The sequence below is a fragment of the Heptranchias perlo genome, chromosome 11 (assembly GCF_035084215.1).
Source record: "Heptranchias perlo isolate sHepPer1 chromosome 11, sHepPer1.hap1, whole genome shotgun sequence".
NCBI classification, from domain to species: Eukaryota; Metazoa; Chordata; class Chondrichthyes; order Hexanchiformes; family Hexanchidae; genus Heptranchias; species Heptranchias perlo.
The window spans coordinates 27,761,705-27,789,599 of NC_090335.1; the positions used below are offsets into that span (position 1 = coordinate 27,761,705).

General features: G+C 41.5%; 1 protein-coding gene across 1 annotated transcript; it reads right to left on the minus strand.

Moving 5' to 3' along the window:
• cct8 (chaperonin containing TCP1, subunit 8 (theta)) lies at positions 1–27,895 on the minus strand. The gene is made up of 15 exons (XM_067992753.1): positions 27,735–27,895; positions 22,897–22,987; positions 22,715–22,794; positions 18,081–18,230; positions 17,277–17,457; positions 11,051–11,112; positions 10,577–10,714; positions 8,409–8,587; positions 7,500–7,566; positions 7,327–7,414; positions 3,636–3,751; positions 3,030–3,101; positions 2,789–2,953; positions 1,715–1,834; positions 1–277 (listed from the first exon to the last, which is right to left on the minus strand). Exons 1-15 carry the CDS (start codon positions 27,792–27,794, stop codon positions 200–202), a joined length of 1,647 nt encoding a protein of 548 aa, XP_067848854.1. The 5' UTR covers positions 27,795–27,895; the 3' UTR covers positions 1–199.

The window sequence follows — 27,895 nt, forward strand, 5'->3', positions numbered from 1 at the left end:
TTTTGGTAGCCCAATGTCTTTTATTGGACAGAATATCAGAATTTTCTGACCTGTGAGCATAATGCCCCAATTTTGTATCTCAACTAAACAAGCTGCATAAATAAAAAACTTAACAGTTCAAATTTGTACTACAAAGTAGGGCTTCTGCTCAGTACATACATTAGTTGGTACAAATTCATCCCTAGGTGGTTTGAACTGTTCAGTCATTTTGGTCATCATCCCAGTCTTTCTTCTGTGCTGGAGCTTTGGGTCCACCTGACTGTTTTGCCATGATTATCTGCAAAGAAAAAAAGCATCAAGAGGGCACTGATAGCAATGTTTCAGATTCATGTACATTTAATAGTAAATAAAAGCATGCTTTGTGGAACAGCTCACAAAAATAGCAATGTTACTCAGTAAGATAAAGGTTTTTCAGGTGTCAATTGCTGGAGCTCAATATTTTTGTTGTAATGGCTTCAACTGGTTTATGAAGCACCTAAATGTTTCAAATATATTCAATGAAATACAGAAGTAGAATTTCTTATGCAATATTTAGCTTATATCATGAGCTATGAACTCATGAGTAAGCATACAATATATTTTAAAACCTCAATGGCACATAATGGTATCACACTAAGGAGCTGTGAATGGCAGCTGCAGTCCAATAAATTAAAAAAATTAAAAATGGGAGCAGTGATTATGGTCTGAAGTTATTCAAATCAATTCTAGACTCATCATTGATTACAATTACTTCAGACCATAATCACTGCTCCCATTTAAAAAAAAATTTTTGGACTGCAGCTGCTGGTTATAGTTCTTCTGTTCCAATTTATAGCTCCTCTAGACCGATATTTTATTTCTTAACCTGTCCTATTACCAACCTCCTTGCTTGCACCATTATCCCTTTTGTCATTTAATCACTCTTGCCCTTTACCCTCTCACAGACCTTCCCTTTTGTTCTTTCCACCTCCCACCGGCTCTGTACTTGCTTAAGAACTTTTAACTAACATCTTGCAGTTCTGATGCAAGGTCTTCGACCTGAAACGTTAACACTGTTTCTTTCTCCACAGATGCTGCCTCACTTGCTGAGCTTTTCCAGCATTTTCTGTTTTTATTTCAGATTTCCAGCATCTGCAGAATTTTGCTTTTGAAATGTTAATTTTATGTGGCTATAATCCAGTCTGATCTAACTTTATTTGGTATTTAAATTTCTCAAAAGTTCCCCTTTAAATTTTATAAAAAAGCAAATTGACACAATCTTAGGAATTGCCAGTTGTTAGTGTCTACAGACAAATATGGCTTTACAGAAAAGCCCATCATTCTCATAACGAGGGTAATGAATGAATTGACACCAAACTAGATTTCAATTGTTCTAGTTGCTGTTTGGCTCCAATTGATGATCAAATCCATTGCTACAATTCCCACTGGGCTCCAATCACCAATCAAGGACTAATTTGCCCTGATGCTGTTCTATGTAACTCAGAAGCCTTGTGGAATACGCTTACATTTATCTAGAGATTAATGCCCTCAAATCTCATACATGAAGTATTGCAAAAATCTTGAACATCGGTCTTTCAAAACTAACTCCTGGCATCTACACTTGTGGGCTAGATATTTTCAAGGGTGCCAAATCATATGATGCACAATGAAACCAGAAACAGACTTTTCATAATAAGTAAATAGTACATTTAAAATCTTCAACTATACCAGCGTCATTCTGGTAACTACTACTCACCTGGTCTACTCTTAAAACAGTTATAGCAGCATTTGTAGCAAGCTTAAGTCCCCAGTATTTAACCAAGTATGGGTCTAGTACTCCAGCCTCAAGCATATCTTTCAGCCCTGAACCTTCACCCTGAAAACAATATAAAGGGATAAAGAAAGTATTCATATCAGCCACTTAAGTTATTTAGGAAGAAAACAAACAATTAATGGGTTTTTTTGGGGAAGAAAAGGAACTGACAAACACCATGACCAGGTTTAATGCAAAAGCTGGGATTCTGGACTTAACAGTTTTCTAGAGATGCTAGGTTACAAGCCCTATGGTTCCTAATAAGATGTGCCTTCTAGAGCCATGTCCTGTTACATGTTAAGCTTTCATCTGACAGTACCATTTTGACATCATGGAATATCTTGTCACGCAAATGTCTGGTACCAGATGCTCAAATCATTCTTATGAAGAGACAATGCAACACATCATTAGCATTCCACACATGAATCACCATACAAAACTTAATGAAATTCTTAAGACAGCAATCAGAAGCAGCAGTTCCTGTGTATTAAAATATGGTGAATTTCCCCAAGTCAAAGTTCTTGAATGTAAATTTCTAGTGGTTACTTTTTTTTGGGGTGGAGGGGTTAGTTAGTGTTCATTAAAGTGACGTAAGCAAGTAAAGAAATTTAACCACCTCTAGCACTAAATAAAGCAGCAAAGTGAAAATGCCGTAATAGCAACCAAAGCGCATGTACTAATGCACTAGCATGATTTTTTTCTCCATATCAGCCCATCTTTGTTTCTCCAAATGATACTGCTGACCCATACCTAATCATGGTTAGTTTTGTGTCGCAAATTCTCACCTGCCAGAATGTGAGCTGAATCTGCAAAAATTAGTCATGTAGGATCTGTACAACCAAGAGGTGATAGGACTTTCATTCCATTAATATGTGCTAGATTTTACTCAAGGCTTTAGGAACAGAGACAATGCACTATTCCCTGGTCAGGACCGTGTGAAACTGGGTCCCAGAGCATTTAATTAAGAGCATCCATAACTGTTACAAGGATTAGACACATTAAGGGCTGCTTAATTACCTCGATATCAAATCCAATGTTTTTGTTTCCTTCCTGATGCACTGCATATAATTTTGAAATGATTTCATTAGCCCGAATGCCAGAGTTCTCAGCCAATGCTCGTGGAATACTTTCAAAAGCTTCTGCAAATTTCTTGATGCCATATTGTTCAAGACCAGGACATGACTGAAAAGAAACAAAAATTATTCGTTCTTCACTGCAAATTTCTTAAATATGACAAACTGATTGTTTTCTTCCATACCTCTCCATAAGTAGTGATCTGCTTAGCCAGTTCAATTTCAGTTGCTCCTGCACCTGGTGCACAGCGTTTATCCTGTGAATCATACATTTTGTTAGCAAGAAAATACACTTAAGTTAAACTTTATAACATATATATGCAAAATATAAGGATCTATTCAGTCCTGTATCAGTTTTAGGTGAACCACTCATCCAGTCGAAACCAGGAAGAGGCCAGCAAAAGTGTATACTTAGTGGCCTCCACAGCCAAATCAAATTTTTCACCGAGATGTTGAAGAATTAATTTGTAAATACTAAATTCTAGAACACTTGGCCAACTGACAAATAAATCGAGATACCCCACTCAGTCTTGTGCGAAACACTTATTCCCATAGAATACATTGAGAGATACTGGACTTATAGATGTAGAAATAAAGGAAATTATGTGCATGCGGACATCAAGTATCAACCCACCAGATTCAATAAGTTTCAAGTCTTAACATATTGTGTGAACTTTGGATAACCACACAACATACTGAAAATCCAAAAACAGATCCAACACTGTAGACCCAAAAGAAAAGCATTAGGTGTGAAACCTTTCAATAGATTTGAGGTGCCCAGAATACAGTACCCTTGTAAGAACTTTAAAGATGTTGACACCATCATCGATTGCCCGCTCAATATCATCCATTATGTTATCTGTAGAACCACGGATTAGAATTGTAGAAATTGCACCATCTTGTTTCTCTGCAGCAAGATATAACAGCAATTAAGACTTGTGGTAAAGGTTTCATCTCTACCCACCCCAGGTAATAGAAACAGACAATGCTAACCACAAGCTTACATGATGTGCAAATGTATGCATACACTTAAAAACATTCCCGTTAAGACATTTTTCTGGTTGAGTGTGGAGTTTTGGACAAAAAAATACATATTTTAAGTTATGCCAGCTCTATATTGCTGAACCTACATGTACAAAACATGCCAGGATGCTAGGTCAGGGAGATGTGTAGGACATGAATTAGTTTCTTTCATTCAAATTGATAATGAACACAGTAACAGACCCAAATTACACCCTCAATTTCATCTGCTACCAATCAAAGATTTCCTCAGTTCTCTAGCTGTACTGGAACTGTAAATACACACATAAAAGAACAGCAGCAAACACAGGAAATCTCCACCTCAAATAAACTGTTACAAGTGATTGAACAAATGAAAAATTAAGCACTTCTTAAAAATACAAGTTAATGAAAGACTAAACTATAGATGGGGCAAAAAATTAACAATGTTTTTCCATATTTCTGTAAATGTCATATTAAAGTTAAGTTTTTACAGAACAAATACTCAAGATCTGGTATAATGCTTTAAAAAGAACTAAGTTAATGTTTCAGACATACAACCCTTCATCAGAACTGAAAAAAAAATGACCCAACATTTCAATAGAATCTGAACAAAGGGGAAAAAGCACCAAGGAGGTGGTTGGGGAAGGATTGGCTGAATTATGTGTAACCGCCCTGCTGTTCGGATTCTATTAAAATGCTGGTTCATCTTTTAATTTATTTCAATTGTGTTGAGAAGCGGTATGCCCGAGACATTAACTTAGCTTTTCTCTCCACAGATGCTGACTGACCCGCTGTGATTAACATTTCCTGCGTTTGTTCCCATTTTTCTTCAGAAAAACAAAAATAACTTACCCAACTACTGCTTCTCTGCCCCTACTGTGCATAACATTTAAAAAAAGCTTTTCATTGCCTAGAAACTAGGTTCAAAGCCCAGATTATAGTCACATCAATGGCCCCCACACCTCAGCAATCTAACTAAACTCATCCATAACACTGTAATGTCACGTGTTTCATCCAAAAAGTACATTTCACTGAATTTTCAAACTGCAATAATGCATTTAGATGGTCTTTTAAAATATTGTAGAAGTTTGAAATGTAGCCTTTTTATTTAAATCTATTCAATTGGTTCAGTTTTTAAATCCACCAACTCGGAAAAAAATTCAAAAATTACCAACAAAATTGGTCAAACAACCTGGATTGTTGACATCTGTTTGCTCATGAAGGGTAATAGAATGACCCATTCTGTTTGACAAACGTTTTTCAGCATTCATGTTATGTAAGCAGTAGGTCGATTATGCTGTTTAATGCTGAAGGATCTTAAAGTGTGAAGAATTTTGTTTTGCATATCCCAAAACAAAATTGCTCAGACGGCTTGCTTCCCAAAATACAAGGGCCTTGGCAAATCAACATGCTGAAAAATGGTCCAATACGTCTCAAACCCATACCCTTAAAATCCGGAACAAATTCTTTAAGCCTACGTATATTTGCAGCAACCATGAAAGTTTATCCAATTCTTTCTTGCATTACTTGGTTCAATAACTAATTTACAAAAAAACAGCGACATTTAGAATTTACGGTTACTACAGAAATTCCTAGCATCTCTTCTTGGGAAGGTATTTCATCAGCAATGTATCTTACAACATCTGAGATCTGTCTCATTTCTAATCATAGAAGTATTTTTGTCCCCCCAAAGATTTCTTCATGCAATTTTTGGTAGCTGATCAATTGGTAACCACTTTAATTTGTTTACTGATGGTTTAAAAAAACCCTACAATACACTATGCAGCACATGTTCACTCACTTCAGAGGGAGGAGAAAAGAGAAGAATCACCTCTTTGTAGACAGGTATATTAAAACAAGTGACTATCAAGGTAACAAACATTTACTATTGATCACATGGCTGCAAGGAAGTGACAGAACGAATCACTTGTGATTGTCTCATCAGCCTATAAAGCTCTCAGATTTGCCTTGTCATGATGCTTTTCAACTCTACAGCAAGTGACTGCTGTATTCAATTGTCAAACACACCGTTGATACTTATTTCACTTTCAATTTCAAAGTAAAAAGTGGATATAACTTGAGATTAATATAGACACAAAGGAATATAAATGAACTGGGGACAGATAGAAGGCTAGATTTTAAAATGACACCAAACTGGAGGGGGTGGCTTGCCAATTAAAGGGAACAGGCAAACAAAGTATAAAAGGGGTCTGGATAGGTTGGGGAAGCTAGGCTGAGGTGCAACAAATAACATTTAATGTGGACAAATGCAAGGTAATGAGATTAACAATGAGTAGTGGGAATATAAATCAAACAGCTGTAGGCTATGAGACACAACACGAGAAAGATTTGGGGGTATTGGTGGATAGTTCACTGAAACCAGTAACAGTGTGAACATCAGTAGGGAAACCAAATTAAGTATTGGCATGTGTAGCCAGAGGGACAGTACACAAATCCCAGATGGCGATAACTACTCTGGACTAAGCACAGAAATGGCCATACCTGGAGTACTGTGTAGAATTCTGGTCACTGTACTACAGCAAGGATTCCCTAAGCGTTTGAAGACAGTGAAGATAAGGGCGACAAAAGTGACAACTAGCTTAAGCCAACTGAGCCATGAAAGTTTGAAAAGCCCAGGATTAATTACTGTGGAGAACAAACAGCTCAAGGGAGATATTATTTACGAATTCAAGATTCATAAGAGAATAGATATATTAAACCGTGATAATATGTCCAAGACTGATTGAGTTTAGAAAGAGGACAAGAATGCAAGCTTACAAGAGAGAAGGAGCACTAACAGTTCAGATTTAACTGCTTTGCACAGGGCGCGGTAACGTTGAAATAGACACACAGCGCGGAAACATATAGACAATTGAGGGAGTAGGTGATTGAGATGCAATTGTCTTGGGGACTGGCCAGACGGACTACGGAGTCTTTTCCAGTCCCGTGATTTGTGTTCTTAATTGTGGCCCACATTGAAGCTTTTTAGTGGATTTTGCTTAGTCAAGCTGTTGACAATTGGAGACTAGCAGAAGCACTCAGGATACCAAATTTCACACACAAACTTTGCATTAGGGATGCTGGTCCAAGTTGTGTGTCATTACTGAGAGCACCCAGGACTTGAGATTTTGTTATTAAACTTACAAGAACTATACACACAAATATATCTTCGTAACCTAATGAAATCTGTTGTGCTTCCTCTTATTTTTGTTCATTTTAATTTTTTAACAAACCCAATATGTAGTTTACAGCTAGAGATATACAGAGCATTATTTGTCTAGCAATCGGAGAGGTTTGGAGAGTAAGCTCATCGGAACAAGCTTATTTGTTCATCCAGAGTACAAAACCTCCCATATTTCTGTTCACAGCAAGCATGGGCTTCCCTGTGGAAACAGTTCTTTGCATTAGATAGGTGGAAAAAATGTACTGTAAGCATATCAATCATTGTCATTTATAATCTACACAATTAAAAAAACTCACCATGCTTAAATATCACCACTTGTGTGTCACCAACTTCTGACAAGTAAACACCGTCACAGTGCCCCATTTCTTCTGGAGTGGGTGGTGTCTGTAAAATTCACATCATTAAATTTAAAAATGACATTAAAAAGTAAATGCAATTAGTAAGAGATTGAATTTATTATGCTACTCACCAATCGTGGAAGGGCTGTAGCTCCTACTGTTTTGCATAGTCTTCTTAAATCCCATTTAGAGTTTAACCTGGAAAAACAAAATGGACACAACAGATGAGGTCACGAAGATAAGCAATTTAGACTTAAAAATTGTTTCCGATTATCATTTCAAATATTATACGAACATTTGGGAATCAGTAGCAAAGCCAATCCATTAACAAGCAAATAAAAATCTAATCAACGAGGTTTATATATTAGAGCAGTTTGCCACTAAATTGAAAGCCAAATAACCCTATATCCTTAAATGCCTATTTCCTTCAATTTTCCCCTTAAAAGTTGGTCCTTGTGCAAATTTCTCATCATAAACAAGTACACTTTTTTTTCCTTAAAAAAGGATAAGCACCCCCACCACAATTTTCTTCCCCTTTCTCCTCTAAAAGCAGTGATTCATGCCGTGGTACTGTTCCAGAGTACACCCAAATGACTATTCTTTTGTTGACTGCGTTTATACTGTTTGATTGAGGGCACCACAGCCAAACCCAAACCCAATCCCATCCTCGCCCAACATCCATATGCACACACTTTACTAAGCAGCTCACTGGATCCCCACTATTCAAAAGATATTTTTATACCAACTTGCATTTATATAGTGCCTTTAACATAGTAAAACGTACCAAGGCGCTCCTTTAGCATGAACAATGTTCCTCCAAATTGGGTTATTTCTTTGAAATAATCAATGGCTTGCATGTATGCATAGTATATACGGATACTTAATGTCACATTCAGCAAGCCAAACTGCATTTTCTTTTAAAAATGACACTTATGATCAGCACAGTCATTGTACCCTAATAGAACATCCAGACCTACTTGTGAGCATGGAGCAAAAAGAAATGAACCTGGCCCCAGAGACTGACTTATAAAATCACTTACCTAACTAGCATCAGCTGGTACTTGTTAGCATAATGCAGGGCCATGTCTGCTATTTTTCCTCCAGTTACAATTAGATTAGCACCAGTATCTGCTATAGCCTTCACTTGGACCTCCATGAGATCCTCCTCTCCTTTGCTGAAACTCATCAATTCATCTGCATTCTTCAACAAGACCGTACCCTTCAAAAAGAAGTTTCACCGTAGAAAAGATTATTGACTCCTTATGTAATTTAAATTCAACTTCATTGTTATACGCTATGACATTGTGCTCAGAAGGTTTCTATAGAATGTGTTAATGATCTTTGCAGAATGGGAATTGGATAAAAATTTGAAGGGAAAAAACTTACAGGGCTATGGGGAAAGAGCAGGAAAATGGGACTAATTGGATAGCCCTTTCAAAGAGCCAGCACAGACACAATGGGCCGAATGGCCGCCTCCTGTGCTGTATCTACTATGAATGCCGAATGAAATTTAACAAATTACTCGAACGGCTCTTAAAAGTGTGTTTAGGTCATCCAACAACGTACAATGTAAATATTGCTGAATTATTAGGCAAATAGTAAAAACTGCATTTCAGCTCTCAATCTCCATAGTTTGCAAAATAATCCTATTAGAAGAGAAATGAGAATACTTTGAACAAAATCACTTCTGAAAAGACAAATCAATCACATCGGCATCCAGATCACCACTGCACTGTTTTATTTCAAGGTCTGCATAACTTCAAGCACTTTTTTTTTAAAAATGGGGAAACTGCCATTCACCATACCCAAATTTTCCTATCTGAAGACAGGAGCTGCGACATGGCAGGCAAGGAAGAAAGCAACTTGCATCCAAAACCAGCTGCACGATATGCTCTCCCAAGCAGTTCGTCAGCCATCACCAGGTACTGCCTATACATGCGCAGGTAATTGAGGAAGAAACCAACTCGGGTGGTGTTCGCGATACCCGACTCCGTGGTAACCGTGATACAGGTTTCTGACCACCAGTGGGATCACGAGTTCTCTGGTGGAGGTTCTGGCTGCAGATGCTTTGACAGCTGCTATTATGAAAGAGCTGGAGAGTATTGCTATAGAGTCTACCCACATACCATTAACTATGACATACAAAAGGCACTTTTACAGATAGTACAAGATTGATCCTAGGAAAAGAAGCAAGAGAGCTGGTGGAAGTGAGAACTGAAGCCAGTCAAACCATCAGCAACAGCTGCAACATGCTCAACTCGTGCAGCACAAGGAGTTTTTTTAATTCATTCATGGGATGTGGACGTCGTTGGCGAGGCCGGTATTTATTGCCCATCCCTAATTGCCCTTGAGAAGGTGGTGGTGAGCCACCTTCTTGAACCGCTGCAGTCCGTGTGGTGACGGTTCTCCCACAGTGCTGTTAGGAAGGGAGTTCCAGGATTTTGACCCAGCGACGATGAAGGAACGGCAATATATTTCCAAGTCAGGATGGTGTGTGACTTGGAGGGGAACGTGCAGGTGGTGTTGTTCCCATATGCCTGCTGCTCTTGTCCTTCTAGGTGGTAGAGGTCGCGGGTTTGGGAGGTGCTGTCGAAGAAGCCTTGGTGAGTTGCTGCAGTGCATCCTGTGGATGGTACACACTGCAGCCACAGTGCGCCGGTGGTGAAGGGAGTGAATGTTTAGGGCGGTGAATGTGGTGCCAATCAAGTGGGCTGCTTTATCTTGGATGGTGTCGAGCTTCTTGAGTGTTGTTGGAGCTGCACTCATCCAAGCAAGTGGAGGGTATTCCATCACACTCCTGACTTGTGCCTTGTAGATGGTGGAAAGGCTTTGGGGAGTCAGGAGGTGAGTCACTCGCCGCAGAATACCCAGACCTGCTCTCGTAGCCACAGTATTTATATGGCTGGTCCAGTTAAGTTTCTGGTCAATGGTAACCCCCGGTTGACAACAGGGGCGGGGGGGGGGGAAAGAGAGGAGAGGACATTATAAGGAGAGAAAATGTCAGACACGCTAGATTAAACACATATCCACTTCAGCAGATATTATACATTATGTGATATCATGATCCTGGTATTACAAACCAGCATGTCCAATTAACACCGCATCGTAAGCCTAGTATGAAATTAGTTTCTCGAATGTCATTATAGTTCTGAAATATTAAATCATATGGATTGTGAAATGTTATACATCAGAATCTAGACTATGGTACCTTTGTCTCTGTTACCATGCAGTCAAAAGGACAAGAATATACTGCTATTTTGGCATCTTTGACAGAGGTTACATCCCCCTCGGTCTCTCGTTTGAAAACCATCCCATGCAATACCGATGAAGAATGCACACCAGCTCCCTAGAAAACAACACAGAAATTGTACATCAACATCAAGCCCTTTCTGATCAAACCACTATGTTCAATCAACCAAATATTTCTGCCAAGTCATGAAGGCATCTACAATCAACTTCAACAAAAATTAAAAATGGTGTTCTGCAGAATCCATGCAATTTCATTCAACCAAACCTTTGTGGTCCTACATAAACCACCACAAAATGGAAAGTTTTATTACTCCTATTGCTTTACTACAGTTGAGCACTGATAAAAGTTAAAGGAAATGCTCACTGTAGCAAGTTTAATGCTATAATAACCCAACCCGTGAGCCCAAAAATGTGTTTCATCCGAAAGACTCACCAGAATTTTGCAGACTTGAATATTGTCCACATTAAAATGACTGGATTCTGAATAGATAGATACTGAAAGGAAAACAAAGTAATTAACATACAGGCTTTATATAAAAATCTAATGGAGCTCCTGGCATTAGATATTTTTTAAATAATGTATTACTGTTCACAATCAAACATAACATGGAAGACAGCATACAAGCATTCTCCACTCCACCCCAGATGTGTAAGGAAATATAGGTTTAGGAGGTATCATGGGGAATCAGGCTCAAAAGAGTTAAATAGTCAAGGCTTTAGCTGAAAACTACTGTACCATAACATAGACTGCCTTTAAATTAGCTTACTGCAGCTGCAGGCACTAACAGCCATGAGAATTTTGTTATTGCAAACTAAGGGAGGGACACAACAGTAACCCCACTCCTTCCGACATACTGGGATGCATCAACTGCAGAGACAGGGAAACATTGTGCTAATAATCTTGTTATGGAGAATAAGGAGCGATAAGGGGGGCACGTGGCAGTGTCTCATCTGGAAAAGTACATGTTGTCTATATGATTGGGTAAATTAAGGGGAGTATTTGGAAAAATACCTGATTGGATGTATTTTGCCACAGTTCCCTTTTTTGGAGTATAACTGGCAGGATCTGAAACTTGTTAGTGTACAGGACAGAAAAGAAAGGACCAGGCGGGTAAACGAGAACATGAATGAAGGAACAGGGAACGAGGTCACGGCTTCTACCCAAGGGACAACAGGGTAATATAACTCAATTGTGCTTGGTGAACTACTACTTAAATACTGAATTGTAATGATTCTTGCTTGTGCTAAATAAAGTCATATGGCTATTAACCATTATGGTGTCATTCTCAAACAATTTAACAGAGTCAAATTGACTACAGATGTTAGCACTTAAAATCAGAACATTTTCTCTTTACAGATATACAGTGTCAGCTTGTATCACTCTCAAGATCAGGGGAAGAACTGTTAAATGCTCCATCTACTTTGCCTGAATAATCTGCCTTGGCCCCAATCCCAGAAGAGCACCACAGAGCAACATTTCCCCACACCAGCCACCCACTGGTCTGAGTAACAGTGAATTCACACGACAAGTTTAGCATCAATGTAAATAGACGTGTCAGGTGCTAGATTCAGGCTGCATATATACCACAACCACGGTGTTGGCATGAAACAAAACTGCTATGGACAGAAGCTTTAAATGCATTCCAAGATGTCAGTTAGCCAAATTAGTTTCTAAAAATTTCAACACTTCCAGGGCTTAAAACAATTACAAAAAAGCAGTAGGGAGAAGACTTGCAGATTCATACAGCCATTATTTTATGACCAACTTACCACCATGGGTACTTGTCTTCATTACCGAGAAATTCTAATACACAGCCTCTGCTGAACTATGTCAGATGACCTAGCTATTGAGAACTCAACAACCCGCCCACCCCCCCCCCACGTTCACTACTTTTGGCCATTGTAAACCACCCTTCCAAACTATACAAGAAATGTCTTTATTTTGAGGTGATAACAAGGAGGGTTGATGAGGGCAGTGCGTTTGATGTAGTCTACATGGATTTTAGCAAGGCTTTTGACAAGGTCCCACACGGCAGACTGGTCAAAAAATTAAAGGCCCATGGGGTCCAAGGGAAAGTGGCAAATTGGATCCAAAATTGGCTCAGCAGCAGGAAGCAAAGAGTAATGGTCGACGGGCATTTTTGTGACTGGAAGGCAGTGGCCAGTGGGGTTCTGCATGGCTCAGTACTAGGTCCCGAGCTTTTTACGGTATATATTAATGATTTGGACTTAAATAGAGGGGGCATGATTAAGAAGTTTGCAGATGATACAAAAAATTGGATATGTGGTTGATAGTGAGGAAGAAACCTGTAGAATTTTTTTTTTAATTTGTTCATGGGATGTGGGCGCTGCTGGCAAGGTCAGCATTTATTGCCCATCCCTAATTGCCCTTGAGAAGGTGGTGGTGAGCCGCCTTCTTGAACTGCTGCAGTCTGTGTGGTGAAGGTTCTCCCACAATGCTGTTAGGTAGGGAGTTCCAGGATTTTGAACCAGCAACGATGAAGGAACGGCGATACATTTCCAAGTCGGGTTGTGAGATTTGGAGGGGAACGTGCAGGCGGTGTCGAAGAAGCCTTGACGAGTTACTGTAGTGCATCCTGTAGACGGTACACACTGTAGCCACAGCGCGCCGGTGGTGAAGTGAATGAACGTTTAGGGTGGTGGATGGGGTGCCAATCAAGCAGGCTGCTTTGTCCTGGATGGTGTCAAGCTTCTTCAGTGTTGTTGTAGCTGAACTCATCCAGGCAAGTGGAGAGTATTCCATCACACTCCTAATTTGTGCCTTGTAGATGGTGGGAAGGCTTTGGGGAGTCAGGAGGTGAGTCACTTGCCGCAGAATACCCAGCCTCTGACCACTGCCTGGCACTTGTCCGGAGCAAATGTTACTTGCCACTTATCAGCCGAAGCCTGGATGTTGTCCAGGTCTTGCTGTATGCGGGCATGCACTGCTTCGTTATCTGAGGGGTTGCAAATGGAACTGAACACACTGCAATCATCAGCAAACATCCCCATTCCTGACCTTATGATGGAGGGAAGGTCATTGATGAAGCAGCTGAAGATGGTTGGGCCCAGGACACCGCCCTGAGGAACTTCGACAGCAATGTCCTGGGGCTGAGATGATTGGCCTCCAACAACTATCACCATCTTCCTTTGTGCTAGGTGTGACTCCAGCCACTGCAGAGTTTTCTCCGATTCCCACTGACCTCTATTTTACTAGGGCTCCTTGGTGCCACACTCGGTCAAATGCTGCCTTGATGTCAAGGGCAGTAACTTTCACCTCGCCTCTGGAATTCAGCTCTTTTGTCCACGTTTGGACCAAGGCTGTAATGAAGTCTGGAGCCGAGTGGTCCTGGCGGAACCCAAACTGAGCATCGGTGAGCAGGTGCCACTTGATAGCACTGTTGACAACACCTTCCATCACTTTGCTGATGATTGAGAGTAGACTGATGGGGCGATAATTGGCCGGATTGGATTTATCCTTTTTGTGGACAGGGCATACCCGGGCAATTTTCTACATTGTCGAGTAGATGCCAGTTTTGTAGCTGTATTGAAACAGTTTGGCTAGAGGCGTGGCTAGTTCTGGAGCACAAGTCTTCAGCACTACAGCCGGGATGTTGACGGGGCCCATAGCCTTTGCTGTATCCAGTGCACTCAGCCATTTCTTGATATCATGTGGAGTGAATCGAATTGGCTGAAGACTGGCTTCTACGATGGTGGGGATACCAGGAGAAGGCAGAGATGGATCATCCACCCGGCACTTTTAGTTGAAGATGGTTGCAAATGCTTCAGCCTTGTCTTTTGCAGTCACGTGCTAGACTCTGCCACCATTGAAGATAGGGATTTTCACAGAGCCGCCTCCTCCTGTTAGTTGTTTAATTGTCCACCACCATTCACGACTGAATGTGGCAGGACTGCAGAGCTTTGATCTGATCTGTTGGTTGTGGAATCGCTTAGCTCTGCCTATAGTATGTTGCTTCCGCTGTTTAGCATGCATGTAGTCCTGTGTTGTAGCTTCACCAGGTTGGCACCTCATTTATAGGCACGCCTGGTGCTGCTCCTGGCATGCTCTTCTACACCACATTGAAATAGGGTTGATCCCCTGGCTTGTTGGTAATGGTAGAGTGAGGAATATGCCGGGCCATGAGGTTACAGATTGTGATGGAATACAATCCTGCTGCTGCTGATGGCCCACAGTGCCTCATGGATGCCCAGTTTTGAGCTGCTAGATCTGTTCTGAATCTATCCTGTTTAGCATGGTGGTAGTGCCACACATGTTGGATGGTGTCCTCAGTGTGAGGACAGGACTTTGTCTCCACAAGGACTGTGCGGTGGTCACTCCTACCAATACTGTCATGGACAGATGCATCTGCGACAGGTAGATTGGTGAGGATGAGGTCAAGTAGGTTTCTCCCTCGTGTTGGTTCGCTCACCACCTGTCGCAGGCCCATTCTGGCAGCTATGTCCTCGAGGACTTGGCCAGTAGTGGTGCTATCGAGCCACTCTTGGTGATGGACATTGAAGTCCCCCACCCAGAGTACATTCTGTGCACTTGCTACCCTCAGTGCTTCCTCCAAGTGGTGTTCAACATGGAGGAGGACTGATTCATCAGCTGAGGGAGGGCGGTAGGTGGTAATCAGCAGGAGGTTTCCTTGCCCATGTCTGACCTGATGCCATGAGATTTCATGGGGTCCAGAGTCAATGTTGAGGACTCCCAAGGCCACTCCTCCTGACTGTATATCACTGTACCACCACCTCTGGTGGGTCTGGCCTGCCGGTGGGACAGGACATACCCAGGGATGGTGATGGAAGAGTCTGGGACGTTGGCTGAAAGGTATGATTCTGTGAGTATGGCTATGTCAGGCTTTTGCTTGACTAGTCTGTATGACAGCTCTCCCAATTTTGGCACAAGTCCCCAGATGTTAATGAGGACTTTGCAGGGTCGAGTGGGCTTGGTTTGCCTTTGTCGTGTCCGGTGCCTAGTGGTCTGATGCCGGGCGGTCCGAACGGTTTTATTCTTATAAAGACTTTTCGTAGCGAGATTGTACAACTGAGTGGCTTGCTAGGCCATTTCAGAGGGCGATTAAGAATCAACCACATTGCTGTGGGTCTGGAGTCACATATAGGCCAGACCAGGTAAGGACGGCAGGTTTCCTTCCCTAAATGACACTAGTGACCAAATGGATTTTTACGACAATTCGGTAGTTTCACGGCCACCATTACTGATACTAGTTTTTTTTTATTCCAGATTTTATTAATTGAATTTAAATTCCCCAGCTGCTGTAGCAGAATTTGAACTCATAACTCTGGATTAGTCCAGGCCCTCTGGATTACTAGTCCAGTAACATAACCACTATGCTACCATACCCACTACAGGGTGCAGGAAGATATCAATGAACTGGTCAGGTGGGCAGAAAAGTGGCAAATGGAATTCAGTCCAAGGAAGTGTGAGTTAATACATTTGCGGAGGTCAAACAAGGCAAGGAATACACAATAAATGGGAGGATTCTGAGAGGTATAGAGGAAGAGAGGGACCTTGGAGTGCATGTCCACAGATCCCGGAAGGTAGCAGGACAGGTAGACAAGGTGGTTACGGCGGCATATGGGATACTTTCCTTTATTAGCCGAGGCACAGAATCTAAGAGCAGGGAGGTTTTGCTAGAACCATATAAAACACTGGTAAGGCCATAGCTTGAGTACTGCGTACAATTCTGGTCACTACATTACAGGAAAGATGTGATTGCACTAGGAGGGTACAGTGGAGATTTACGAGGATATTGCCAGGACTGGAGAATTTTGGCTATGAGGAAAGATTGGATAGGCTGGGGTTGTTTTCTTTGGAACAGAGAAGGCTGAGGGGAAATTTAATTGAGGTGTATAAAATTATGAGGGGCCTAGATAGGAGTGGACAGGAAGGACCTATTTTCCTTAGCAGAGAGGTCAATAACCAGGGGGCATAGATTTAAAGTAATTGGTAGAAGGATTAGAAGGGAGTTGAGGAAAAAAATTTTCACCCAGAGAGTGGTGGGGGTCTGGAACTCACTTCCTGAAAGGGTGGTAGAGACAGAAACCCTCATCACATTTAAAAGGTACTTGGATATGCACTTGAAGCACCATAACCTACAAAGCTACAGACCAAGTGCTAGAAAGTGGGATTAGTCTGGGAAGCTCTATTTTGACTGGCACAGACACAATGGGCCAAATGACCACCTCCCGTGTTGTAAATTTTCGATGTTTCAATGGCCAATGCATAAAACTAGCACAAGTACCGTTACTTACAGAATATAACAATGGCTTCAAACTCAGGATAAAGAGCTGTTTTTCACATACCTAGCTCACAGGTCAACATGGTCCCACAGGAATTAAGACATTCTATATGTGCTGAAGATATTACTTGGGTAACCTCAGACAATCAGCAGTCCAATCAATAAATATGAGATTAGCTTACACCTTGTCTCAAATTATCTTCTAGCTTGGTAGAGAAGTTTTCAACTCAAAACAAATTTTCCTGAACTATATGGGCACAGCTTTAACCAAGATTATTTGTAATTGTTTACCTGCATATTGGTCTGTACACTGATTGCATTTTACTCTGTGTAGATTTAAAATTTAGCATTTTAATAGTTGCAAATTCAGAATTCAAATCAAAACTCCACACATACCACATGCTTGTGTAATTAGCTTGGACAGGAAATCCTCATTGCCATACTGTTTGCTCATTACAGCAGTTCGAATGACAGGCAACACATCTTCCGTATCCCGAAGATTCTTGACGGAGGAACATATCAGGTCTGGAAGGATCTCGAGAGCCTTTTTGGAGGCAGCCTCATAGCCTTCTATTACCTGTAGAGTTTATTAGAATCAGCATGAAATAACTGTCAAATTTAAAAAATTTTCTGTCTACTGCATTTTAAAAAAATGCTGAATCTTCTTACCTACTCCCACAATAAAAATATTAACCCTGCTAAATTTCTGAAATTCTTAACTTCGAAGTATCCTCTTATTGATCATCTACAAGTGCATAAATTTTGCTACTTTCTCAAGTCTCCCTCAGCTTCTCTGGCGCACATACCAGCCGTACCCAAAGGGACATATCCACTAACGATGCAACAATGCTAAGAAAAGTGCTTTCCAACCTCCAGGCTCACAAAATTGAAACAAGGCAAAACCAGTGAAGTGCAATTTGGACTGACTTGAATGGGGTTTGTAATCCAGACTGCCAGGGATGTGGGATAGTCTGTGTTGCACTATTTTAACACCCGACTTGGAGGGATAAGTTATAGAAATGCATTCACATGCACTTTGGATCATAGTTGAAGTTGCAACAAATGACAAATAGGTACAATCAGCATAAACATCTACGATCGTAAGTCTCTGGCACACAATATACAGGGCACTTTTAAAAAAAAATCCATCTCTCAAGATTTAAACACTGCAAAACATATCAAAACCATAAAGGCACACACCTCCGAGACCGAAAGACCCATTCGCAAAAGCTCCTCGGCCAGTGCTAGCAGAGCACCAGAAAAAATTAGCACAAAATTTGTTCCGTCTCCAACCTCTTGCTCCTGCATATGGGAAGCCATTACTAACATCTTGGCTGCAGGATGCTGAACCTGTACGAGAGAAATACAAGAACTGAACTGGATCAACAGGGGGGAGAATCATCAAAAATATAGATGGATTAACAATTGTTCAGAGAAAGGTTTTCGTACCATGGGAATCTAAGTTCATAGTATCACAGTTGGTACTGCACAGGAGGCGGCCATTCTGCCCATCTTGCCTGTTCTTTGGAAGTGCTCTCCAATTACTTCAATTCCCCCGCTCTTTCCCCACAACACTAAATTTTTCCCTTCAAGTATTTATCCAATTCCCTTTTGAAAGTTCCGATTGAATCTTCTTCCACCCTTTCAGGTAGTGCATTCCAGATCATTACAACTCGCTGTGTAATAAAATATTTCCTCATGTCGCCTCTGGCTATTTTGCCAATCACCTTAAATGTGTCCTCTGGTTACTGACCCTTTTGCCACTGGAAACAGTTTTTCCTTATTTACTCTATCAAAACCATTCATGATTTTAAACATCTCCATCAAATCACCCTTTAACCTTCTCTGTTCTAAGGAGAACCTCAGCTTCTCCAGTCGCTCTACATAACTGAAGTCCCTCAATTATGGTACAATTGTAGTAAATCTCTTCTGCACCCTCTCCAAGGGTGACATCCTTCCTAAAGTGTGGTGCCCAGAACTGAACACAATAATCCAGCTGCAGCCTAACCAGTGTTTTATAAAGGTTTTCCATAACTTTCTTGCTTTTGTACTCTAAGCCTCTATTAATAAAGCCCAGGATCCCATGCTTTTTTTTAAAAAAAAGCCCTTTCAACTTGACCTGCTACTTTCAAAGACTTGTGTACACATACTCCCAGGTTTCTGTTCCTGTGCTCCCTTTAAAATTGTACCATTTTGTTTATATTGTCTCCCCTCATCCTACCAAAATGCATCATTTCACACTTCTCTGCGTTAAATTTCATCTGCCATGTGTCTGCCAATTTCACCAGTCTGTATGTCCTCCTGAAGTTTCCTATCCTCCACACTGTTTACTACATTTCTGAATTTCGTGTCATCTGGAAACTTTGAAATTATACCCTCTATACCCAAGTCTAGGTCATTAATATATCAAAAAGAGCAGTGGTCGTAATACTGACCCCTGGGGAACATCAATGTATACTTCCCTCCAGTCTGAAAAGCAACTGTTCACCAATACTCTGCTTTCTGTCCCTTAGCCAATTTTGTATCTATGTTGCCACTGTTCATTTAAACCCATGGGCTTTAATTTCGCTAACAAGTCTATTATGTGGTGCTTTATCAAATGCTTTGTGTCAAGATACACATCAACTACACTACCCTCATCAACCCTCTCCATTACTTCATCAAAGAACTCAATCAAGTTAGTCAAACACGATTTTCCTTTAACAAATCTGTGCTGACTTTCATTTATTAGTCCATACTTTTCCAAATGCCAACTAACTTTGTCCCGGATTACTGTCTCAAAGTTTCCCCACCACCGACGTTAGGCTAACTGGCCTGTAATTGCTGGGTTTATTCCTCTCCCCTTTTTTGAACAGGAATAAAATTTGCAATCCTCCAGCACCATCCCCATATCTAAGAAGGATTGGAAGATTGTGGCCAGAGCCTCCGCAATTTCCACGCTTACTTCCCTCAGTAACCCAGGTTGCGTCCCATCTAGACTAGGTGACTTTGCGACTGTGAGTACTGCCAATCTCATCTATTTTTATCCTATCCAGTATCGCTACTACCTCCTCCTTTACTGCTACAATGGCAGCATCCTCTTCTCTTGTGAAGGCCAGTGCAAAGTATTTGAGTACCTCAGCATCTCTTTTTGTCCCTAATCAGTCCCACCCATCCTTTGACTACCTTTTTACTATTTATGTGCTCATAAGGCTTTTGGGTTTTATTTTATGTTAGCCACTAATCTATTCATACTCCCTCTTTGCCCCTCATTCCCTTTTTTTTTAGATCTCCTCTGTACTTTCTGTATTCAGCTAGGTTCTCTACAGTATTATGAACCTTACGTTAGTCATAAGCCTCCTTTTTCTGTTCCATTTTAATTTCTGTATCTTTAGTCACCCAGAGAGCTTTAGCTTTGAATGTGCTGCCTTTCCCCTTCCCCCCACCTTGTAGGAATGTGACTACTTTGTACACAAACCAACTCATTCTTGAAGGCCTCCCGTTGTTCAAATATTGTTTTGCCTATCAATTTTTGATTCCAATCTACCTGAGCAAGATCCCATTTTAACTCACTGAAATTAGCCCTCCTCTAGTCAAGTATCTTCACATTTGATTGTTCCTTGTCCTTTTCCATAACTATTCTAAACCTAATGATATTATGATCATTGTTCCCCAAATGTTCCCCCACTGAAACATGTTCCACCTGCCCCATTTTATTCCCCAGAACTATATCCAGCACTACTTACTTCCTCATTGGGCTGGAAATACATTGTTTGAGAAAGTTCTCTTGTACACATTTCAGGAATTCATCCCCCTCTTTGCCCCGTTACTGTCCCAGTCTATATTGGGATAACTGAAGTGCCCCATTATCACTACTTTATAGTTCTTGCATTTTTCAGTAATTTGTCTGCAAATTTGCTCCTCTATCTCCTTCCCACTATTTGGTGGCCTATAGTATACACCCAGTAGTGTAATAGCTCCTCTATTGTTCCTTAATTCTAACCATATAGATCCTGTCTTTGACCCCTCAACTACATCATCCCTTTCCAGTGCTATAATAGTTTCTTTGATCAATACTGCCACTTCCCCCCTTTTCTTTCCTTCCCTATCTTTCCTGAATACCTTGTAGCCAGGAATATTCAGTACCCAACCCCGCCTTCTTTCAGCCAGATCTCTGTTACTCTGCCACTATATCATATTCCCATGTGGAAACTTGAGTCTGCAGCTCACCAACCTTATTTACTATGCTATGCGCATTTACGTACATGCATTTCTAAAGTCATCTTAGATTGCCTCGCATTTGCCCCGTCCGATTCCTATTTCTGAAATATTCTCTACTCTATAGAGTATTGTGTCCCATTCTGGGCACTACACTTTAGGAAAGATGTGAAGGCCTTTGAGAGGGTGCAGAAAAGATTTACTAGAATGATTCCAGGGATGAGGGACTTTAGTTACGTCGATAGGCTGGAAAAGCTGGGGTTGTTCTCCTTGGAACAGAGAAGGTAGCGAGGAGATTTGTAAGAGGTAGTTAAAATCACGAAGGGTCTAGACAGAATAGAGAGAGAGAAATTGTTCCCACTGGCGGAAGGTTCAAGAACCAGATTCAATCATGGCTTTCAAAAGGGAACTGGATAAGTACTTGAAAGGAAAAAATATGCAGGGCTACGGGTGTAGGGCAGTGGAGTGGGAATAGCTGGATTGCTCTTGCATAGAACCGGCAAGGACTCGATGGGCCGAATGGCCTCCTTCCGTGCTGTAATCTTTCTATGATTCTAGTGGTATTTGTCCCTACCGCTCCTCTGCGCACCTGGTTTCTCCTCTCTATGTTTCATCCTGCTATCCACGCCCCCTGCCAAATTAGTTTAAACCCTCCCCCACAGCACTAGTTAACCTCCCCATGAGGACATTCGTCCCAACTCTGTTAAGGTGCAATCTGTCCACCTTTAACAGATCCCTCCTGCCCCAGAACTGCCCCCAATGCCCTAGATATCTGAAGCGCTCTCTCTCCTACACCATTTCTCCAGCCACACATTTACCTGTCTTATTCTACTATTCTTATACTCACCAGTGGCACTGGAAGTAATCCAGAGATTACTACCTTTGAGGTCCTGCTTTTTTGAAGTTATGAAGAATAGTTCAAGTGGCTAGACTTATTGTCGAAAAAACTGAGGGGAGTTACGATACAGGTATTAAAAAGGTACAGGTGATGTGAACAAGTGGAAGTAAGCAAGTTATTTATCATGGACAATGAGCATAGGACTAAAGGACACAAATACAAAATTCACAAGCCTCGAGCAAGGTTAGAGATTAAATCTCAATGACATGTAGAATGAACTTCCAGAGAAGATAGCTGATTCAGGGTCAACTGAAACCCACCTATTGAAAAGCAGGATAGAGGGTTCTAGAATAGTTACCAACACCACTTGATTTTCTTTGTTTTTCCAAGGAAGGCAGGGAAAGGAAATTAGTGCGCCCCAAAGAAGGGAGCAACTGGCAGGATGGATTGGGCTTTAAGGCATTTTCATAATCTAGATTTCCATATGTTCTTAAGTATGAATGATAATGAAAATATTACTCATGCAGACATGCATTAATAATTTCACTGAAGAAAATGTCTTAACTTGCAAAAACCGCGAACATGAAAGGTGCGGAATTCCTTCAACCTGCCTCGGCCAATGAGGCAACAAAATTTGGAAGAAGTATTCCCCCTTAGTGGCTTCCTAACTCTCAGTAGCTATAGCTGTACTCCGTAAACACGAACAGCTGATGCCAGTATTAAACTGTCAAATTGGGACTTGAACTTCATTAAACAGGCTCCACCTTTCAAAAAAAAGTGACATTACTTGACTACCTACCTCCAGTTCTCGCAGTATAGTAGCAGCATCATTGGTAACAAAAAGTTTCTCCAAATGATTGATGACCATTTTATTCATCCCTATAAAAGTATTTCAAGCTTATTAGTACAATAGCACCCCAGTAGTAAAACAAGCAACAGTGAAGACATTTCCTAGAATTGTGCGAAGCTACATAATCATACCATTTGGACCGTAAGCTGTACGAGTGGTCTGAGCCAGCTCCTTGCAAGCTTGAATATTCCTGTAAACTGCCTCCTCCAAGCCTGAAAAGTGCTGAAATGTACAGATAAGTATATATCAATTACAACTTAAAGGAAGAATGTACCATACTCACGATGAAAAATTTATGCCCCTGATTGAGGCTAAAAGCAGTTATTAAGGTATCAGCAGTGAAGCAACTTACATAGAATTGTATGAAATTAAATATAAACATATCATTTGATATGTATGCTGTTAGGACAGCACTAGGAGAAAAAAAAACTATAAACAATCACAGGTCAGCTCCAGATGACTTATACAAAGTCAATATATCATAATTTCCCTTCCATTAGTTTCTACTGAGATCTTATGACCTTCCAGAATGGATGCAATTATTAGCACGGACAAAGTACTGCAGAACCTTCAGCATTCTGCAGCTCCCTCCAGAATTCCATCCACCTTGCTTCTTTTCTCTTGGGGCTAGCATCTCGTTTTCACCAGTGCTTGAAATCACCACTGGTTCGCTGGACCGAGAATACCTCCTAACTGGTGACTGTCAAATGACAATGTGCCCTTATGATTAAAAAAGCTTAACACACATCTTATACACTTAATTTAGTGTTTAAATGTCTGTTACCTCCAGACTGGATTGCTTCAAATCCATCCTCGTTGGCCTTGAGTTCCACCCTATACAAATTCTAAACACATCCAAAACTGCACCCCACGCCCTGTCCCTTACTAAGGGTCACTCGCCCATCACCCTTTTGTCCTTGTTGATCTCTATTGGCTCCCTCCCCCTAATGCACTGAATTCAAGTCCTTTTCCTCATTTACACATTATCCTTAGCCTCACCCTCACCGCAGCCCACGCTCGTGTTCTAACTCTGGCCTCTTGTACATTGCAATCTCCATTTGCTCCACCATTATGGCAGCACATTCAACCACCTTACTCTCTACAACTCCCACTAATCCCCTCCACCTTGCTACTTCTGTCTGCTTTCAAACGTATGTTTTGGATCATGCTTTCATCGACCTCTTCTAACTCTTCTGTCTGTTTATCCTCCATAAAGCACCTTAGAATGTCTTACTACATTAAAATACACTACACAAATGCCAATAGTTTGCATATTTTGTACAAAAGTACTTAAGTGTTGGTCAAGTAGTTTTTATTTTCCAATTTTTGATGTGGTCACTATTTTTATTGCATAGTGGAAGCAGGAGAATGTACTAGCAGACACTTCATCAGGAAGCGTTATCAGCAGCCCATGGGCCAAATGGACAGCATCAAACCTTAAACATGCATAACTAAGGCAACTAACCAAGTGTTTCTTGTTTTTTTTATGCACAGCTGCTAATCCTGATTTAATTTCTAACCCTGCAACAGCAAGGATATCATGTCATTGGATTCAACTGTTAATTATATCAAAATAGTGTGCAATGAGTAGAATGTGCATGATTGCATTCTGTGCTATAAACTATGCAGCTTCAAATGATGTTTGAATGTAACCAAAACTAAATTGGAATACTGGCATTTTGTACTCATTCAAAACTCACCCATTTCATTGCTGACAGTGCCAAAAATTAACTAGAAATTTTAAAAGCAAGCCTTTTTGCTGCTCATTCTCATTTTACCATGCACATTACTTAATATTAATTCAGGATTTAATGCAAAGCATTAAGCTCAAGATAAAAGTACTACCAGTCCTCAGTCAGGCTGATGTAAGGTGCAAAGAGGGGGAGGAATTTTTGAAGTGTGTTCAGGAGAACTTTTCTTGACCAGTATGTTTCCGACCCAACGAGGAAGGAGGCATTGCTGGACTTGGTTCTGGGAATGACGTGGGTCAAGTGGAGCAAGTATCAGTGGGGGAACATTTAGGGAGCAGCGATCATAGTATCATAAGGTTTAGAATAGCTATGGAAAAGAACATGGACCACTCTAAAGTAAAAATACTCAATTGGAAGAGGTCCAATTTCAGTGGGATGGGAACTCATCTGGCCCAGCTAAATTGGAATCAATGATTGGCAGGCAAGACTGTAATTGAACAATAGGCAGCATTTGAGGAGATGGTTCAGGTACAGTCTAGGTACATTCCCATGAGGAAGAAAGGTAGGGCAACTAAAGCCAGAGCTCCCTGGATGACGAGAGATAGAAAGTAAGATGTAGCAGAAAAAAGGGGCATATGACAGATGTCAGGTTGATAACACAAGTGACAATCAGGCTGAATATAGAAAATAGAGGGGAAGTGAAAAAGGAAATAAGGGGGCAAAGAGAGAGAACGAGAATAGACTGGCAGCAAACATAAAAGGGAATCCAAAAGTCTTCTATGGGCATGTAAACAGTAAACAAGTGGTAAGAGATGGGGTGGGGCCAATCAGGGACCAAAGAGATCTATTCACGGAGGCAGAGGGGATGGTTGAGGTACTAAATGAGTACTTTGCATCTGTCTTTACCAAGGAAGATGATGCTGCTGCCAGTCTCAGTAAAGGAAGATGTAGTTGAGATAATGGATGGGCTAGTAATTGATAAAGGAGGTACTGGAAAGGCTAGCCGTACTTAATGTAGATAAGTCACCTGGTCCGGATGGGGTGCATCCTAGGCTGCTGAGGGAAGTAAGGGTGGAATTGCAGCGGTACTGGCCATAATCTTCCCAACATCCTTAGATACAGGGGTGGTGCCAGACGACTGGAGAATTGCAAATGTTACACCCTGGTTCAAAAAAAGGTGTAAGGATAAACCCAGCAACTACAGGCCAGTCAGTTTAATCTCAGTGGTGGGGAAACTTTTAGAAACAATAACCCGGGACAGAATTAGTAGTCACTTAGACAAGTGTGGATTGATTAGGGAAGGCCAGCACGGATATTAAAGGCAAATCGTGTTTAACCAACTTGATTGAGTTTTTTTGATGAGGGCAATGCGGTTGATGTGGTGTATATGGACTTCCAAGTGGCATTTGATAAAGTGTCACATAATAGGCTTGTCATCAAGATTGAAGCCCATGGAATAAAGAGGACAGCAGCAGCATGGATACAAAATTAGCTAAGTAACAGGAAGCAGAGGGGTATACAGTGGTGTTCCCCAGGGACCATTGCTTTTCTTGATAAACATTAATGACTTGGGTGTACAGGGCACAATTTCAAAATTTGCAGATGACACAAAACTTGGAAGTGTAGTAAACAGTGAGGAGGATAGTGATAGACCAAGAGGATATAGACAGGCTGGTGGAACATGCAGACACATAGGTAAAATTTAACACAGAAAAACGAAAGTGATGCATTTCAGTAGGAAGAATGAGGAGAGGCAATATAAACTAGAGGGCGCAATTCTAAAAGGGGTACGGGAACAGAGAGATCTGGGGTATATGTGCACAAATCGTTGGAAGTGGCAAGGCAGGTTGAGAAAGTGGTTAAAAATGCACATGGGATCCTGGGCTTTATAAATAAAGACATAGAATACAAAAGCAAGGAAGTCATGATGAACCTTCATAAAACACTGGTTCGACCACAACCGGAGTATTGTGTCCAGTTCTGGGCACCGCGCTTTAGGAAAGATGTGAAGGTCTTCGAGAGGGCGCAGAAAAGATTTACTAAAATGATTCAAGGGATGAGGGACTTTAGTTACATGGATAGACTGGAAAAGCTAGGGTTGTTCACCTTGAGAGAAGATTTGATAAAGGTGCTTAAAATCATGAAGGGTCTAGACAGAAGAGAGAGTTGCTCCCACTGGCAGAAGGGTCAAGAACCAGAGGACATTGATTTGTGATTGGCAAAAGCACTAAAGGCAACATGATGAAGAGCTATGGGGATAGGGTGGGGGAGTGGGACTTGATGGATTGCTCTTGCAGAGCCAGCACGGACTCGATGGGCCGAATGGTCTCCTTTCATGCTGTAACCTTTCAATGATTCTAATAGTTGTTAGTGATTCTACCAATTAGCCAAATTAAAATATAGAAGGCTTACACAACAGCTGTAACTACTGGTGGAATTCGTATTTCGTTTAAGCCAAATATTAAAAGTAGTTTATTCTCACCGTTGGTCGCAACTTGGATCCCTCTGGGGACATACGTGGACTTGCGCACCAAAATCCCTGGTCTGCTAAAGTGGTAACATACTAAAACCTCCCTAATTACAGGGAAACAGCAATTTTACATATTAATTGCAAACACTGCAATCTTTACCACCATATCCTTACTAATTCCTGCAAATCTTACTACGTGATGGTGTCTGTGTAAAACATTCTGGCAATAAACTGGATTAAAGGATTATTTACTGGGAAAGGACGGAAAATTCGTCACCAACTGATTGACCTTTTCCCGTGATCTGAAACCCTTGGGGTTTTATTCCAGCTCATGACTGTTCTCGATGATCCAAGGCTCAGGATTACGGTTGCGGGCGAGGTCGCCAGTGGCCTCCACCACGAGCCGCCCCGGCCTTTGCGACTAGCGACTCAGCCGTGCTTTATTTACACGGCGCTTCAAAAACTCCAGCGTCCGACTGACTGTCCCAACTTGGAGTGAAACTAGGCCGCAGAGAGAGACCGAGCACATGGAGCCGGCGCCCGAACCGCCTCTCCCCCGCCCGGGATCACCCAGAGCTCGGATATAACCGCGGGCCTCGGTTTATTACAAGCCCCAGTACCGCAAACGGGCCCCTCCCCTCCCCTCCCCTCCCCTCCCGCCTGAAGCTCCATTCTTGAGGCGGGGGAAGAGTCCGCCCTCCGTCACTCGCTGCGGCCGGCATTACTCGGCGCTTCTGGAACATTCTCACAGCACGCGTTTTATTTTAAGGGCATTTCCCAACACCATCTCCCGCTTACAGCAACGCACCTTCGCCCCGTCCTTCAGCATCTGGGAAAAGCCCGGTGTTTTGGGAATATGAAGAGCCATATTTCGGGTACTTTATCTCGCTCAAACTTCACACGATTCGCGCTGTCCGACTCGGGCCCCGCGGAGAGAGAACGGCAAGAACCACCCACAATACACCTCGG